Source organism: Perissodus microlepis, chromosome 20, assembly GCF_051167445.1.
Source record: "Perissodus microlepis isolate ML-2025 ecotype Zambia chromosome 20, ASM5116744v1, whole genome shotgun sequence".
In the NCBI taxonomy this organism is placed as follows: domain Eukaryota; kingdom Metazoa; phylum Chordata; class Actinopteri; order Cichliformes; family Cichlidae; genus Perissodus; species Perissodus microlepis.
The window spans coordinates 30,076,603-30,094,527 of NC_140480.1; the positions used below are offsets into that span (position 1 = coordinate 30,076,603).

Here is a 17,925-nt window from a genome sequence, read left to right on the forward strand (position 1 = left end):
TTTATGAATTTAGGAGGCAATTATTTTTAATAGCCTTGAAATAATAGAGCTGGAGGAAATATGTTTAATTGTTATGATACCATCTTGCGGCAGCATTCACAGGAAAGCAATAAAGTCTGACAACAAGATCTTTGAAGTGTATCTAAAAGTCATAAGGTAACAAATGAGTGTGGCGTGCTCTATAGTGTCGTGATGTTGTTCTTTGTCGTGTATAGGTTCTGTGTGGCCTGCGAAGATTTCAGTGAATGTTTCACAGTATTTTACAGGTCCACACATTCAGCTGATACAGTATGAATAACCGGAAAGGCTTTATTGTAAATGAATTATATTATTATTGTGAATCATATCAGCTGATTATTGTGTGTAAAAGTAGGAAAATAATCAAATTAAGGGAGCCAAAAAATACAAGGCAATCAAATGTTAACTCTTTATTTGAATAAGTAAAAAAAGGTGCAGGTATCACAGGTATCATCTGCCTTTTTGTTATCCTTGTTGCATGAAACACGTTTTTTTTTCCTTCTAAAATATATTTACATGTGAAAGAGCCTCATTTTGAAACTGTCTAATTTATTTTTGAGTCATGTACAGGATCCGAGTCTAAACTGGTGATTAAATTTTTATTAAAGTGCTTTTCCCCCCCTCGTCTATCGTTGCAACACGAAACATCTTTACATAGCAATACACTGTACAGGTCTGCATGAGTGTGATCGTGTTATCAGGCTACCTGCTTCAACAACTGCACGTCTGTGCGGCTGCACTGTATCACAGAGGTTGTAAAGTACAGTTAGTCATTATTTTGTCTTTGAAATACAATTGAAACTTGACATATCATACAAATAAATAGTAGTCATAGCCAGGGCTATTGCATGCAAACATCAGCAATAATGTTTCTTCAAGCAGTAATACATTTCATTACTGGTGATGCATTTGAGCAGGGTGCAAAAGTATCTCTTAGTGTTTCCTTACACAAATTCTAACCAGTGTGTCTTTGCTGTAATCCATTATTTTTTTTTAAGTCGTTACAATGCACACTACACAATGATAATTGAAAAATGGTTGAAATATCTGACCCGTGTATTGAAATAAAAAGGCAAGAAAAGGAAAAAAAAAAGGTGATGGTAATATGAAAAACTACTCCTTGTCCATTTCCACATATTGTGAATGGTTGTCAGGGGATTTGCTGTGAGTTTTACTCAAATGGAGTTTGACTGCATGATTACTTGCAAATGTCCGACAGCAGAGCTTGCATTTGAATTTTGAGTCAATGTCCTCCTCCATGACTAGAGCCTCTGTGGCTCTGACGCTGAGGGCCTTCGACAGTTCTGGCTCCTCTACCTTCGTCTGATGCTCTACCGGCATTTTGCACATGTCTTTGATTTGGAACCCGAGATGGGATTCCAGATGGGAAATGAATGTGGTGGGTGACCTAAACTGGGAAGCGCAGTCATTGCAGTAGAAGACTGGGTGGCCCGTGTCCATGTTCTTCAGGAATTTGGTCCCTCCCGTTTTCCGCAGCTGGTACTTTACATTTGCTAACCAATGGCTTATGGTAGTCATGGACAGGCCAGTGAATTTAGAGATGTGCATCCGCTCCTGAGGGCCGAGGTCCGAGAGCAAATACTTTCCTTCAGAGGTCTGGAAGAGGCTGGAGGCAAACTGAGCTTGCAGGATGAGAAGATGGCGCGGATTCCAGTTTGACTGTCTACCTTTACGCTTGTGGACGGAGTACACCTCCGCTGAGACATCTTCGAAGCGCCTGACATCCGATTCCAGTTTCATAGATGGAATCCTTGATGGTATTGATGGTTTTGGAGTGGTGGCTTTCGGAAGCACTTTAACCATATCGGCGATATCAGACAGAGCATATTTCTGTGGCATCGGTGCGGAGGGCTGCACTAGCAGGGAGCTCGCCTTGTTGTGTTTAGATTTCGTCAGATCTATTGGCTGGTCATCGTTAACAAAGAGAAAGGTGTTATCAGGCTTATTTCTTACAGGATTTCTGAGCATTAAAGCCGACTTCTCGCTGCTACGATTAATGTCTGCAAACATAGACTGTGTGTGAGCCGATAGTTTATCTACTCTTGAGTTATTGGGCTTATTTGCTTTCCCCAGATGATTGTTCAGAACTGACTGCAGTGCACTAAGAGGGTTTATGCCAAGTATATCCGGAGTGTCACTGAGAGGCTCTGAAGTAGTGCTGCGTCCATTGCTGGCAGTGGGGCTCGGTGTCTTGCCTCTGTCGGAGAAATCTGGGCTCAACTTTCCTTTGATCGCTTCACTCCCTTCATTCACACAGTCTGTATCAAGCTTTGAAGAGGAAGAGGAATCGTCCTGACAATCGCTGTCATCATTCTCCACCAGATCAAACTTAATATTCTGACTTTCTTTACCATCGCTAATGCCAACCTTTTCTTTTTTGATGTCCACAGTTTGATGCTGTCCCTGGGGAGCCTCAACTCCCACAGCACTGTGGTATAACTTCCCCTTTGGGGCAATCGGTCTCAGCTTGTGGTTGAACGTCTGCTTTAGCTGAGTAGGTGGAGATGCTGAGAGAGGGGCGCTTTTGATGATGCCAGAGAGCTGATAGGCAGCATGAATGCTTGGGTAGGCACTCCAGCTCGGTGTCCCTGTTTGAGCTTTATTTATGGCAGAGGCCACTGTGTTGGCTAAAGATTTAAGAATGTCCCCTCCTCCACCTGAGTCCTGTTCAAGATCCTCCTCACGTAGATAAGGGTACTTAAAAGTCCCATTGCCGGCCTTTTGATCCTCACTCTCTTGCTTGTCATCTTTAGTATCACTTTCTTCCATTTTGTCTGAAGTACCTTCCCCCTGGCTATCCTTCTCACCGTTCCCTGGGGAAGGATTTTTTGGAGACGCTTTTTCTCCTTCAGTGTCACTGACAGCAGGCTCAGCCAAACCCTGGATCTTCTCTATGGCCAAGGGGTCAAGGGCTAACTGCTTGCCCTTTTTAGAAGCTGAGTTTGTAACTTTGATGAAGTGTCCAGTAACCATCATATGTGTGGTCAGTTGCTGAAGGGTGTCATGGGAGCTTCCACACTCCATGCATTTCAGAATCTGAGATTTGCACGTCTCAAACTGCCAGGTGTAACTCGCTCCATTCTGATATCCATATCGATTGTTGTTGGCGTTTGCAATGCTGGCAGCTCGTTGTGCCTCAGTGTAGCCAGACACACCAGTCGTGGAGTCAGGGGAGCAGGGCCTAGTTTCGAAAGCCCGTTTCTTTGCTGGTGGCAGTAATTTGGGTGTGATTACTGGGATCGGCTCTTTTAAAGGCACTTTTTGGTAATGCTTAGTTTTAATCATATGGACGCTCAAATCCTGGAGCGAGTCAAAAGAATGGCCACAAAACATGCACTTCAAAACTTTCTGCGCATCCTCCTTCCCTTCCATGTCTTGCAAATTTCGTTTCCTAGATTTGGAGGACGAGGCAGAGGAATTACTCTGTTTGCTGTGGTTGTTGTCTTGGTAGTGCCCGCTCTTGTTCATGTGAACTGTCAGCTCAACCAGAGTGTCATAAGCAGCGCTGCAGTCCTTGCAGCGAAATCGGCTGGCTCCCGTGAACACCGAGCCACAGGGTTTGGTGGTTTGCCTGTAGAGGTGCACAGAGCTAAAGAGGTTGGGTTTGGTTGCAGGCTTTGGGGAGAGTGTCTGCTGCAAGGTCTTAGAGAGCGCGTCCTGGTGCCAGTCAAACTCACTCTTGGTGCTTCCATTGGTGCTGTCACAGTTGGCTTTGCTGGTGTTTTTGCCAATTTTCAAGTCCATTCCTATCCCCGTCCAATAAGAATCCGCGAGAAAGTTTGCATAGGCCGCCCTCATTTTCTCTAAGCTGCTGCCCGTCTCTTCTTTATGCTTGGAGGTGCTGCTTTCTTCGTCTCGCTGGCTCTCAGGTGGCGATGAGGTTTTGAAGTCTGAGAGCCTGTCACTGCTGTCGCTAAGGCGCGATTCCAACTCTGCCTCTTGATTGGAAAGGACACTAATGGGAGAGTTCTGGTTGCTGTAAGTGTTAGTGCTCTTGTTGTCGAGCTCTCTGTCCTCAGACACTTTGGGGCTGGTCTTCTCCGAGCATTCCTCTTCAGTCTGAGTGTCGTTATCTCCGTCTTCTTCAGCGATGGAATCCTGAAGAGCGGCATCTTCATCGGGCACGTACACTAAAAAAAGCAAGAGCGATATAACATTAAAAACACTGTGAAACAACAGTTTCGTTAATTTCTAATTTCTAAACAATCTATACAGTGAAAGCAAAAGTCATTCCAGAAAGCATAATGGCGATTGCCTTGTGCCTTGGGAGGCGGCTGAGTATAGGTGGACATAATGTTTCTGCTAACAGACTGCTGCTGGTGTAACAGCACCATTTGATTCACGACAGGCCATTGACTTAGTGCTGTGTCCAAGCTTTCCCTGGCCTCAAGTTGAGATGTTTACAACAATCATTGGCCACTGAGTGACAAAAGGAAATTGATTCTTCTGGGGCTTGTTGAGTGTTATTGCAAATGACCTATTCCACGGTGATTATAGATGCCTCAAAACTGCAATGAAAATGTAAGCCTGCTGTTCTGGATAACATCTTAGACTCCCTGAAGCCACTTGTGAGGAATGGCTTAACATAAACTGAGATATTATAACATCCCTCAGTGATTTAGAAATAAATTAAAAGCCATAGCTGAGAAAAATGAGACCATTCGGAATATTCTTTCAGCATTCTGTAATTTGACATCGGGCAACTGATTTTGTTGATAGCAAAAATAAAAGTATATTGTAAATACGGACACTGGTCCCGATGCAAATGTTGATCACGCTGGTGGAAAAAGTGATTCAATTATCAATGCTAAAACCAGACAATTATACAAAATTTCAAAAGATTACTGGCAATCTGTCAAGTCATTATATTTTCCCTGACAGTCTCATAAACAGCAATTACTTCTTTCATTATTCACCTGTTCATTCTCTCAACTCATAGAGCACAAACATTATTGCTTCAATTAACAGATAATTAAACAACAGTATTTCTAATTGACACATTTCCCATCATCCAATTAGTGGAAACTCTGACTCAGCACAGAGCCGTGGCTGCAGGGTTTGCGTGGCATATGAAGACGGCTACAGAAGATTATTACAACCTTTCTGACAATAACTGTTTCCGATTATTTTAAATCTAACTACCCGGCAACCCACGCCAACAATATCAAAAACAAAGTTTGCATATCTGTTGAAGACATCCTGCAGTAAATGCAGTTTGTCAGAGTTGTCACACATCTGAGATATTTTCCGCCTCGTAGTCGTGCTGGAAAATGTGCATTTTGGGAGAGACGCGGCAGATGTGCTCCGAGTTAAATATGAATAGGACATAACAGCCCTGTCCAGGCACTTATGCATTTCATGTGGTTAATATTTCTGTTCTGAATAAAGGGGCACTCCATGAGGGGATGACTGAAGCCGAGCACTCAGAAGTCCCACACTGGGCAGCCCATAGAATGTCTTCGTCTTCTCTGCCTTCTGAAAGTACGACTTTTTTATTATCAATATTTCACAAGTGCCTCAAGAGAAACCCGGGAGATGAACTGCTTGCTAGCTAATGGATGGAGATGGAGATGGGATTCGGACTTTCAAAACAAACATCGAGCACAGGGCCTGGCGAACAAGAGCCTGTACACACACACACACAGACTCAAGAGCCCCTATGTGCTGTGACCTTGATCTACCGCAAGAGAAATGTTTTGATTGGCCAGCCGAGGTCTGTGATGGCCTCCGAAACACCCTTGATGCTAAGGGAGAGAGTTGTCAAGAGCACAGAGGTATGTTTTATTTATAGTCTTATATATAGTATTCACAGTGAAGGAGAACACCAATGGCTTTGACAGTTGATGTCATCTCTCTTCAAAGTCATCACTAAAGCTGAAAGTATAGCAAGAATGTTCACCAAAGTGGGGAGAACAGTATTTTCCAGTCTGGTGGTAGTTAAAGGAAAATTGTTCACTCCTTGATCAGACCATAATTTACAGTGCAGGCCATTTTCTGCACATCTCCTGTGCCTAGAAATTTACTGCCCTCTTAGTAAAATAATTGAGCATTTGACAAAGAAGGGATAAACACTGGGTTCCTGGAAATACGACAAAGCTATACCGACTTTAATGTGAATGTTTGTCCTCATCTTAGTATTTGAGGATGAAATTGACAGAGATTAACAGCTGCCCTTCCTGCTGTTGTATGCCTTTCTATCAGATGCCCCGAGTAGCAGACATCCTGAGGCACCAATTAACCTTCTAGAGGGGATCATTCCAAGATACCCACATGTCTAACTCCGCTTCTCACACCATTTGTAACTGTGCTTTGCCAGCTCTTGATCTACCACAGAACTGCTGCCATGCCAAGTTGCATTACTCTTTAATCCAAGAGCACACTCAAGGACAATGTGAAAACAACCAAACACCTACAAGAGTGATCATTGTATTGTGACATGTTTGTCAAGTGATACGCTTCATAAAGCAGCACTGTTCAAAGCATAAGCACTAAGTTGTGTATCATCTTGTAAAACAATAGTGAACAGCTATTTCTACTTCTTGGGCACACTTCTTGTTTTTTCATAAATCAGAAAAAATAAGAAATGCTGGCTTTGAAAATGTTGTCTCAGAGTCCGAACGAGGCAACTCATAGCCCAGCTAGCCTTAGAAAACAAGAGGCTGGCATGCCTTGCTTGAGATTTAGCATGTCATAAACTGCTGTAAAGCCTCCAATCTGTGTCACTACAAATTTATATCTTCAGACAGAGATATGCAAAGGTCAAAAAACCTGAGGTGTCCATCATAAATCAGACGGTTGAAGTGTTTATAACCTTTATCCGTTAGAACAGACTCTTGGCATAGCGAGGCTGGGATTTACAGAAGCGGCAGCCTGTTTCTGAGCCAAAAGCTTTTTCCCCATACATCCAGAGAAAAACAGCTAACTGCACAGAAAATAATAGATTATATTTACTGCTACCTTCATGGTGGCATGCTGTCCAACAGGGCCGGTGTTAAAAGCGTACATGAGATTATATTTACAACTCAACTTTCAGCATTAGTATCTTCATCGAGCAAAATCCCCTCTCCCAGAGGAAGTGAGTCTATTCAAAATGCGTCAGTCATTGTAGAAATGTATGTGACAGCTGTAAAAGGGCATTCTGTTTCCGATATTAACATGCCAGGAGAAACTTTTGTAATGGTGAGAACATCAACATTTATCCCTTGGAAGGTCAACATTTCCTTCATTAATCTGACAAGCCACAGAGAGTTAGCAGCCCGAGGAGCTTAGCTAATGGACAGCTGCAATACCCATCGCAGGACTTTGTGAGTATCCGAGGTAACACTATCTTCAGAGAAGATTGGGTAATTCATAGGTGCCAGTGACAGGTCTGCACGTCTGCGCCACTTTCCCCAGTGCTCCCCGGTTGTCTCAAGCTACAGTTTTTGCTGCTCGCAAATCAATATCTCTTTTTACTTCTCATTGATTGCATAGCGGTGGGACCAACCTAAGCAGGACTGTTATGACATTTCTAGATTTCCCCCTGTCCTTGGAACAATCAATTACACGCGCATGGCAATCAAAACCTCTTTGCAAAATGAACCTGCTCCATGACATTTTCATCTCCCGGATTTATGCCACGTGAAGAGAAAAAAAAAGGGAAGAGAGAGAAGGAGATAGAGAGAGGCCTGCTGGATCGGCAGAGCACACAGTAACAACGCAGGTCAGGACTGAAGCTTCTCTCCGGGTCGTCTGTAAATGTAGTACTATGTATCTGTTTCCACTTTGTGCTTTCACTCACATCTAAGCAATGTACCCAGTTAACTGTAGCTTTACGTTGCGCAGCACTTAGTCACCGTCTGCTCATCTGTTGTTATAAATAGGTGGGAAATGTCACTCAGAAAGTACTTGCTGTACAAAACGTAATTGCAAACAAAGTTGTGAAGTTTTTTCCTCTTTGTCAATGTTGGAAACAGCATGATGTATTTATAAAAGTCACCACGATGCGATTTCTTCAGTGAGCTATCATTAGAATGAGACGCGCACATGCCACAAGGTTTAATATTTGACAGTGATAGCTGACAAACTCGGTGAGAAGTGCACGTCAAGATCAAACAGATACATTGTCAGACATCCTGATGATAGTCCTGATGACACATCTGAAGTTAATTCTGAACTGAATCACATGAGAAACGGCGAAGACCTAATTCTGAGCCCCGAAGCCATCTGTAAAGATCTGTAAACACCTCTCTCTTCATTGTTCCCTGTCAGGAAACAGTCTCCCCGAGCCCAAGGACACTGCAGAGTAAAGAGAGAACAATCACACGCAGCCTGCTCCCTTTGACAAAATTTGTCTGGAGGTTAATTGATATCACAGAATGAAACAGTTTTTGAGTTGCTTTTAAATCAGAATGTGTCTGACCTATTATTTAGTTTGAGCACTTTTGTGTTAAATGATTCCAACGATGCAGTTAACAGACTTGGAAACTGTGCAGACAGACTGAGTCTTTATCGTGTTGTATTTAGCTGCAAACGGTTATTAAGAATACTGCAAAAAATATAAAAGACTAGATAATGTGAAGTGGCTTTAAAAGCCGCCACGAGTCCCTGCAAAGTAGTTTTGCTGGATCTTTCTCAGGCTTTGTCTAGAAATCCATGAGACAGAAACACTGTTGTTAATTTTTGTATGCATGAAGGAAATGTAACTTAAAGCGCATTACGTACTTGACTAAACACAAGCTATTCATGCAGATAAATGCCTTGCTTTCATCCACCCTCAACTTTAATATTTAATAGTCTAATATAATCAAATAAAAACTGGAAGCTCAAAAAAGACACGGACAACTTGAGGACAGATTGTGAACACAACAAATGGCACAATGTGCTCAGATGGACCCGGAGCCAGATTAATATGATAGGATCGCAAATATGACACCATATCCTGCCATCTGGCTGTTCATTTGGGCAAAAATGATCACAATAATTATGGCAATTAATCAAAAATGTTTTCACAACCAACATTCTGTTAACTAAAAACACAGAGAACTTTGGAATGCACAATCGCTAATAAACACACACTCACGCGCACAAGTCGCACAGCTTTCGAGCATGTTTAGTTTGAGTTATGGGACATTTTTATGTAATGACACAAATGTGGGAGTTAGTAAAAGTCTGTTCCTGCATGTTGCATGGATGCTAATCATGGTATTTACTGAGCCACATCAGATTGCAATGTCTAACTCCAGGAGCCCCTTCTCAACATGAAGTCACTGCTCCTTTTGATGCCTACTAGAAGCTTCTGCTCTGAGATGCATCAGTCGGCCGGCTGCCTAATTGGAAGTGAGCGGTGGGAGAGCATTGCAATCTGCACTCCAGCACCCAAGTCATCGCTTTGAACGTGCCACAGCCGCCACATTATATGATGCTGCCTGGTGTTGCGTCTCACCAAAGGGTCCCCTGTCAGCACCAGAGGAGACAATTATACATATAATGTTTCCTTCCTGTCTCGTAGGATTTTTTAAACACTGACGGCACAAAGCCAGGTGCTGTATGCGCATTTGATAACAACTGGAATTTTGAATGTGTCAGGCAGCCTGAATTTTGGAAATAGTTTTCAGTCTCTTCAATATTACCAGTTCTAATGCACTGCTAATAAGCATTGATCCGAATCTGTTTAACACAGCTTTCCACTGGTCTCTGGTTCAGTATCAGCTGTACTCATACTGTGTATCTAAATGCATTTAAGAATAATCCAAAAACATATAAATCTCTAACGCTGAGCTTTCTATTTTTCACATATGTCGTATTTTGTAGCACAGCATCGATACATTTTCTTAAGTAAATTGTGTGAATGGTTCTTCCTCCACTAAAACAACTGAATTTCATTAAAACGAGGGGGCAGATTTTTAAAAATCCATAACATTTACTTGGCTAGCTGTAATTAAGAAGAGCTGGAAAAAAAGCGAGTTAATGCTTTAAATTACTGGCTGCTGAATAAACCGTAATGAGGTATTTTGTGTAGCTAGCAGCACAACCAGAATCCGCAGTCTCTCGCTAACAGGTATATATAAAAAATTCAAGAACATGTATAAGCTTACAACTGAAGAGGCTTAAAAGCCTCTGTGTATATTTGCCAGATTATGGATGATCTTTTCTGCCCTAACTGATAAAGTTCCAGTTGGTGGAGCAGAAGCAGGGCTGCTTCAGCTCCAGTGTGTTTTCCACTAGTGGGAGGGGAGCAGCCTAGCGCCGCTCTGTCACTTGGTTTCTGAAGAGCCCGTGACACGGCTCTCCAGGAGCGACATGATGAGGTCTGATGGTTCCTTTCTGCAGAATAGCAGTTTACCCCTCATTCACCCTTATCAGAGAGTGAACCCATCATCTTACAGTACGCCACTCAAACCGCTTCGCATATTGGAGCTGACCAGTCGAGCAAACAGGGCGGTACTAATAAAAGACCATCTTGCTTCGGTTCAAATTTCCCTGATTGAATGTCAGTCAGGAATGTTTGCGTGGCAGCGGGGAGGAAAGTGGGCCATCGTTTAAAGGACCACTGCCTTGAACACATAAGGCCTTTGTTCGAGTTTTATGAGATACTGAGTGAAAGGTATGATGGCCTGCAGTCACCTAATGTGCTGTTTGTTTTTCATGCTCACTAGCCTGACTAAATAAAGAGGGTTTCAATTCCAATTCAATCATTTTCTGATGTTTTAGAAGCATTTTGTTATTTTGCATCTGAGTGGCGACATCCAGGATGCAATTATCCTTATTATTGAATTGAACTTTTATTTCCTTGTGATCTGGGACGTGTTATTTCATAATATAATACTAGAGCATCAAAAACCAGTGGCAAGTCTTTTTGGACGCTGTTCCATTTAGTTTTCCCTCGAGAGCAGTAGATGCATATACAGCGCATACAGTCCCCGCATCATAAACTTTGCATGAACCCTAAACACTGGCCCTCCCAAACAGCAACAGCCCTCCATCAAGGTCAGGCCCTGATGAATCTGATAGTGCAGCTGGAAGAGACTGTGTGTATTCTATTAAAACAATCTGCATTTCACTAACTCCTCCCGCCCGCTCTGTCCCTGTATAGATCTTTCATTAGATTCTGGATGGGCTCCAGCCAAAGCTTTCCTTGTACAAGCAGTTTTATGCCGTTTTCAGCAAAGGGAGGCATTTTTTTACATTCCAAGTTCATTAATAGTAGATTGCCACTTTTTCCCTTCATTAAATACAATGAGGCTACAGAGTGAATTTGCAGCTGAAGCATGGTACTGTCAGTTTCTAGTGGGACCAAAGGCTGCTTCATGGCAAGCATAAAGGGAGAGAAGCAAGGCAGCCAAACCTGGAGCTCCGTGGGATAAGACAAGCAGCAGTAAGAGAGGCAGAAATGCTTCAAAACAGCCCGCTCCCTCCTATTCAGATTCATTTTAATGGCAAATTTGTTGTCAAGTGTCCTCCACGAAATGATTAGGGCCCGCTGTTTTCTGAAAAGTGCAAACTTCTGGATTTGCCTGGTGCGCATTGTCACTTTGACAGCCCATTCGGAGAACAATGGCTGCCCAAATAGTGAAATGTGTTGGCACCCAATAGTTGAAAGTTTCCCCTCAAAACAGGCTTTCTGCTGTTTGTGGGTATTCTGCTGTGTTGATATCTAGATGTTGATTAGAATGAAAAAAGAAGCCAGTGAATTGGGCTCCCCAGAGCAGGCACATCAACCATTGTAAGAGATTGACAGTCACTCCATTGAGCCAATTATTTCTGTTCATAAGACCTGTTTCTATAAAAACTGGTTAAAGACTACAGTCATTGTGAGAGTGTCTGAATTAAGCTACTGGTAGAATTTACAGAAAACCAACAGCATTTTAATAGCTGGACTAGGGGTGCTTTTACTGCACGAAATAATTACAGACATAATATTGTTTCCATTAACTGTTCGACTTTTCCGAATGAAAGCATAAATGGCAAATTCATCCACAATGAAGGAAACATAATAAAGCCAGGCGCAGCGCCCTAAACGGGCGCGAAATACGTTCATTGATAAAACACTCCAAACATATCAAAGCTGTTCAAATATTGCCACTGGAAAAGTCGGTGCAACAAAAATATTTTCTCTGCGCTATATCCTCATTTAGCCTACGAGTCAGCGGCATGACATTTCTAAGGTGTTCGGCTATAATGGAGGAGGAGTAGGTGCCGACTGCAAGACGAGTGCAGCCTTTTTATTCATTGCACGGGAGAAAGTGGTTAATTTATTGAAAAGAAGGTAGGCGGACGAAGCAGCGGCACGGAACTGATACCCTGCGTGGCTGTAGGTTGTGCACCGAGGGGGAGGAGAAAGGAGTGGGAAAAGGGGGAGAAAAAAAAGGAGGTTGAGGGAGGCGGAGACCAGAGCGACAGAGGAACGGTTAATGGAAATGAGTGACAGGCTTTCAGAATGATTTACAACGGGTGGCGCTGCGGCAGAGCCAGCGCTTGATGGATGATCCTGAAAGACGGAGACGAACCATAAATCATGTCTTTGAATCATTGACAGAGATAAAGGAGGGGGAGAAAAAGCAATGGCATTGACGTTCATTCTTCCAATAATGTACATTGACGAGTTACACTACGGAGCCTTAATTAAAAAGTGAACACGGGTCTTCTCCCTCTCTCAGCTCCCCCTCACCCAGCCTCCCCCCGGCTATGCTCCTCTACCCCTCTTTTCTCTATTGCGATATCAATGGTAATTAAAGATGCAGCATCCCCGGCCCCCGTCCCATAGCCACTTCCTCCAGCTTCCCACAGCAGCCAGATTAGATAAGTGCTCTGCTAAAAGATAATGTCACCCCTCAACAAATATCAATATGTGTCTGGCCCATTTGTTTCTACATCTGTAAACACACACTGAGATGAGGGGGATGTGGGGGAGAAAGAGGGTTCTTATCCGGCACCCCCACCAAACAGCCGTGTTTCTTAAAAGACAAAAATGGACAAAAGCTAACCACCAGTAATTACATACACTGCTACTGTGTCGGTTTTAGCGTATAAAAGTCTTATTACCCAAAAACACTGAATCCATCTTCCCAGCATCCCACTCTTAAACATTGTGTAGCTCTGTCTTGAGTGCAGATGGCACTTTGATAAGCAGGAGGAGCCCTGTAAGAGCAGAGAGCCTGAATGAGTGGCATTCCACATCAGCTGAGCTCCCTTAAAGTGCACACAATAGAGCAATGAGGTGAAAGTAATCCTAAACATCTGTCTTATGTGTTCTACACGCACTGGCTGTTTGTTCAAGTTCTAGGAAAGACATTAGCGAGGGGGGCAGAGAGAGAGCGAGAGACGGAGAGAGAGGAGGATATATCAATTCATGCACTAGTTCTCCAAAGGGATTAAGCCGGGCCCCTGTTGTCTGTCCTCTCGCTGCTCTGGCAAACAAAATGGAGAAGACTGCCCCACTAATGCAAATACCCTCTTTGGTGACATACTGTAGCGAGCATGTGCCTGCTACAAATTAATACTTACAACTACACCATAACGCCGCGATCGTCGTTAATTATTCAGGCTTATTATAACCCAGTTTACGTTACAGCGTTGTAAAGCTGCTAATAATCACGAGTGTTTCTGAGGCCGTGTGAGAAGAGACGGCACGGCTGGCCTAGTCCGCTGTCCCGAGATCAGGGGGCAGCCGGTCAGCCCAGTGCATATAGGGATATTCAGCAGCAAACACTGAAAGACACACAAAGCTGTCACTCTCTCCCTCTCTATCCCCGTCCTGCTGTGAGAAGACATTTTGGCAAGCCAAAATGGAAATGAATACACAATGGTCATCTAACATTGAAAAGCTGTGGCAATAATATTGGTCCAGCAGAAAAGGGTGCCCTGCCCAGTGCGCTCGAGTGCGCGTGTTCATGTATATGCGCACATTTATGAATGATTCATGCAGCGGCTCAACACAAAAGCTCGCGCTCCGGCTTCGCACGATTTGAGAATCATTTTCATTTGAAGGCTTGAGATTGTTCATATCATGTTTGATCGCATCCCTGCATCAAAACACAGTTTGATGGACAAGAGAAATAATTACTTGTCATTCATGTGTCGGGGGTTTCTCTTCTCTCCTCTTTTGTTGCTGTTAAACATGTTCCTCTGTTAAACACTTTTTCCTCCACCAAACTCCAAAACAGTCTGACTCAACTTTCAAGTTGCGCTCCGAAATGGAAATGAAACAATTTCATTCCATTTACAAAAGAAGAAAATAAATCTCCACTTTTCTGAAAACTGACTGTTCGGCTGAATGAATCAAATGGATTGAGCATAATGAACTTCTTGGAGTCTGTGTCATTAATGGCCGATAGCTCTCTCTGATCTTAAACGGTCTTAAAAGATGATCCATACAGTAATGAAGCCAGCTCTGCTGCTGGCCTGCTGCCTAAAATGGGACATAATCAAAGTCGCAGGGGATAAGCTGGGGCTACTGTTACCACATAACATCCCTCCTCGTCCCCATTGTATGTTTTTTTAAAGACTGAGATCTGTTTGTCATTACACTGTAAATTCTGAATAGTAAATATTCAAATTCATTGCATGTGTTTCAAGGCCGGCAGCTGGGACTAGAGAGCAGCAGGAAGGCTTATAACCTACTGGGTCTTTTGGAAAAGCAGCATGCACTGTCCAAGGCCCAGCCTCCTCCTGGACCACCCTGCTCGCTGCGTTACACTACATGACAGGACGATGCTGCTCAGTCCTTGGACCCATCGCATTGTTTTTCTTGGACCATAGTGAAAGCAAATAGCAGCTAAAGGGCCCCGGCGCTCGCAGTAAAAACCAAAAACCCATGCAGTCATTCATCAAAGCCCAGACAACTCGCTGCTCCCCCACCAACTACCAACCCCCCCAAGGCACGACCATCTCCCCCCACTCTGGGTTTTAACTAGGACTCCAAATAATTCCAGAAATGACAAATGATACTTATATCTCTGCCCTGTGCTGAATCAATAAGCATGCAGAACAACTATCCATCTTGAGAGGTATCGACATACGCGGCTCGACATCGGCTGAGAAGCGCTTGGTGGCTTTATCCGGGATTGGAATGGGAGGGACGGAGGAAAGCGGCACGCTCATTTTTAAATTACAATAAACCACCCACCACTGTTAACAATCAAAAATCTATTAGAGGAAGCGCAGCATGCGGAGATCTCCTCGAAAATCACCAAGAAGGAGGATACGTCCTAACGGTGACCGTTTGTGAAAATATGCATGACCTTGTGAACTGGGACAAGGGTTATTCTGACAGGCACACCTGCACATGTTTACATGGCGCTTGTGTGCTGGGTATGAGCTGATGGGTGGCGATACGGCCCCTTTCTGGTCCCCCGGCTGGATCGGAGCAGCTGACAGATAGCACTTCAGAGCAGCTTTAGCTGCAGCTCCCCTTGAGGGGCTGTGATTGATGACTCGCACTGCCACCTAGATCCATTTTCTCCTCCAATCTGACTCCTCACAGGTAAAGTGGAGGCCTGCTTCTCTCTCACTCAGTCTCCCTCTCCTTCTCTCTCGAGATGAGTGGGCTCATTTTCGCAAAGGAGTTTACCAACAGAGCGATTAGAAAACATCTACTTTGAAGAAATTAAAAACAGAATTGTACAGAGGAAATAATTGGAGCTAAATGCCTCGCAAAGTCATTTTGATCCTGCACATTAGAGATCAGAAAAGTTAAGGGGAAAAAAAGAAAAACTATGAGATGTTTGCAGGCATAATGTCATTAGCAGGGGAAATGTTAAGACCCAGGACCCCTGCAGGTCTGAAGGCATTTAAGAACAGTTAGCTTAGCCATCTGGTAGACAATTACACAGGAACAAACACACCGCCTCAGCAAATAAAGCTTGGCTCATCAATCACAAGAATGGCCAGAACTTGGCCTGTTATTCCCTCTGATTTAATAACCCGGTGAACTGCAGTGCTATCCAGCACCAGTCTTCAAGTCAACTGAACAACATTTCAACATGAACCAACAGCAGTAGGTCGTGAAAAAGCTTCAATTGGAAGTGCGAGCAACCTCGCAGAGGTGGCAAATTATTAATTTCATTTTAAATTTGCAATTAAAAATGTAGAAATATTTCAGAGCTTGGAATGTAAGGAAACTAAAAAAAATGAAATTATGTCTCATTTCTAATTTGCACCGGGCTCTGAATATAAACGGGAGTGAAAAAGAAGTGCAAGGTTAAAAGTAAAAACATTTAAAACTGTCGCTGTTTCCAGTTTGAAGTAGTTTACTTAATTAACATTTGCCCCATGCTTTTAATTGCAATCACGCTCCCCCATGGGACCTGCATGTGGATTGTGTGGTAATTGCAGTTGTTGATATGAGATGGTGACACAATGTCAAGTCTATTTCTGAAAATTACCGAACAAAAAGGAGGATGATCAGGAATGCACAGCCACTAAATAAACCCCTAAATTCACTAACGAGGGGATTTTATCAACTTGAGACACAACGGTGAGGAACTACTGACCCAGAAGAAGGATTCAAAAACAGACGAGCGCTGTGCTGGTCTGTGCTCCACTGTGGTGAATGAAAGAGATCCCCAAGCATAAAAAGGCTAAGAATGTGCCTGAATTTCACCTGGATGCGGGTCAGTCTTTGTCAGTTTCACCAGGGTGTTTTCTGAGCCAAGAACATATTCATCTGTGTTTCTGGGTTGTGGCCTAGACGGCCTGTGTGGGAGAAAAGAAGTAGGCCACCGCTGCGGTCTCCGATTCTCCTCAGTACACGCGTCACCTGCCAGCTCATGTGGCCCAGCTGAGATGTGAACAGGTCTGGCAAGAACCAAATGTTTTCATTTACCTCAGGGGCATCTACACTCTTCTTTAGCAGGCGGTGGCAGGCTAACATGTCAAGATATTGGCCCGGGACTCAGGGCCTCTGGGAGGGGTCATGCACTCAGAGCTTGGGTTCAGAAAACATCAAAATATTACCCTCCGCAAGGCGGAAGGCAGTCCAGACCTCTGCATTGAATAAAGCTGCAGCTTTAAAGGTAAAGATTACAAAATAGCATCGATATCAGAGGTGTTTTTCAATGGAGTTTATCTTTGTCTACACAAAGACAGACCAAAGGCAGCTTTGAATCGTTTTGTTTTATAGCAGATACCAACACCTCGAAACCTGAAAATGTACTTCATTACACCTCTACACTCAGATTTGATATGTGTTCACGTTGTTTGATGGATCCACATTCTACTGGGCAGCAGGGGGTGGCGGTGCTTCTCAGGCTAACCTCAACACGTCTATTTCTAGCTGAGGACTTGCTGACAGCACATTTAACTTTGTGATCTGCACATGAGAGACAGCTAACAGTTGCTGACAGCTGAAACACACCAAGAACCATTTCCCTATACAATACCTTATTGACACTTTTCATGTGATGAGGACTTCAACTAACTTTCAGAACAAAAAAAAAAAAAAAACCAAGAATGGTGGGTGCAAAAATATCATAAAGGAGAGGTTGATTTCTGGGCAGCTTATGGAAACCAGTAGCTCCTTTGGGGAGGGATGGGGGCAGCGGCTGTCTATAGAAGCCTGATTTATGATCTGCTCAGTTTTGCATGTGTGTTCACAGGTTTCTGGGAGTTACACTCAATTAGAGCAGCAGGGGTTGGGAGTATGTTTTTCAGAGGATAAGTTAAAGCTTGACACGTTTATTTCTGCCAGTGCAGCTGAAGAGCTGGTGACAGCCTTATCAAAAGTCGTTTTCTTTGATCACCCAGCTCAAAATGTGGGAAATAGTAACCGTCCCTGACAAGTGAAGAGAAAAATCCAAAGGAACACAAAATGTTTATAAAGCACAATCTTAAATACCAGTCAACAGAACCTGAAGGAGGAAGAAAATAACCGTATGGTGAAGATGAAAATGTCATCACTTAGCAGGA

The 17,925-nt window shown here is 43.4% G+C and overlaps 1 protein-coding gene across 1 annotated transcript in view; it reads right to left on the reverse strand.

The window, feature by feature from the left end:
* Positions 1 to 415: 415 nt before the first annotated feature.
* tshz2 (teashirt zinc finger homeobox 2) overlaps positions 416 to 17,925 on the reverse strand; it is a 39,646-nt gene continuing 22,136 nt past the window's right edge. Inside the window, exon 2 of the mRNA XM_084916431.1 lies at positions 416 to 4,169. Coding sequence (XP_084772557.1) covers positions 1,132 to 4,169 — 3,038 coding nt within the window. The 3' untranslated portion in view covers positions 416 to 1,131. The remainder of the gene's footprint in view (positions 4,170 to 17,925) is intronic.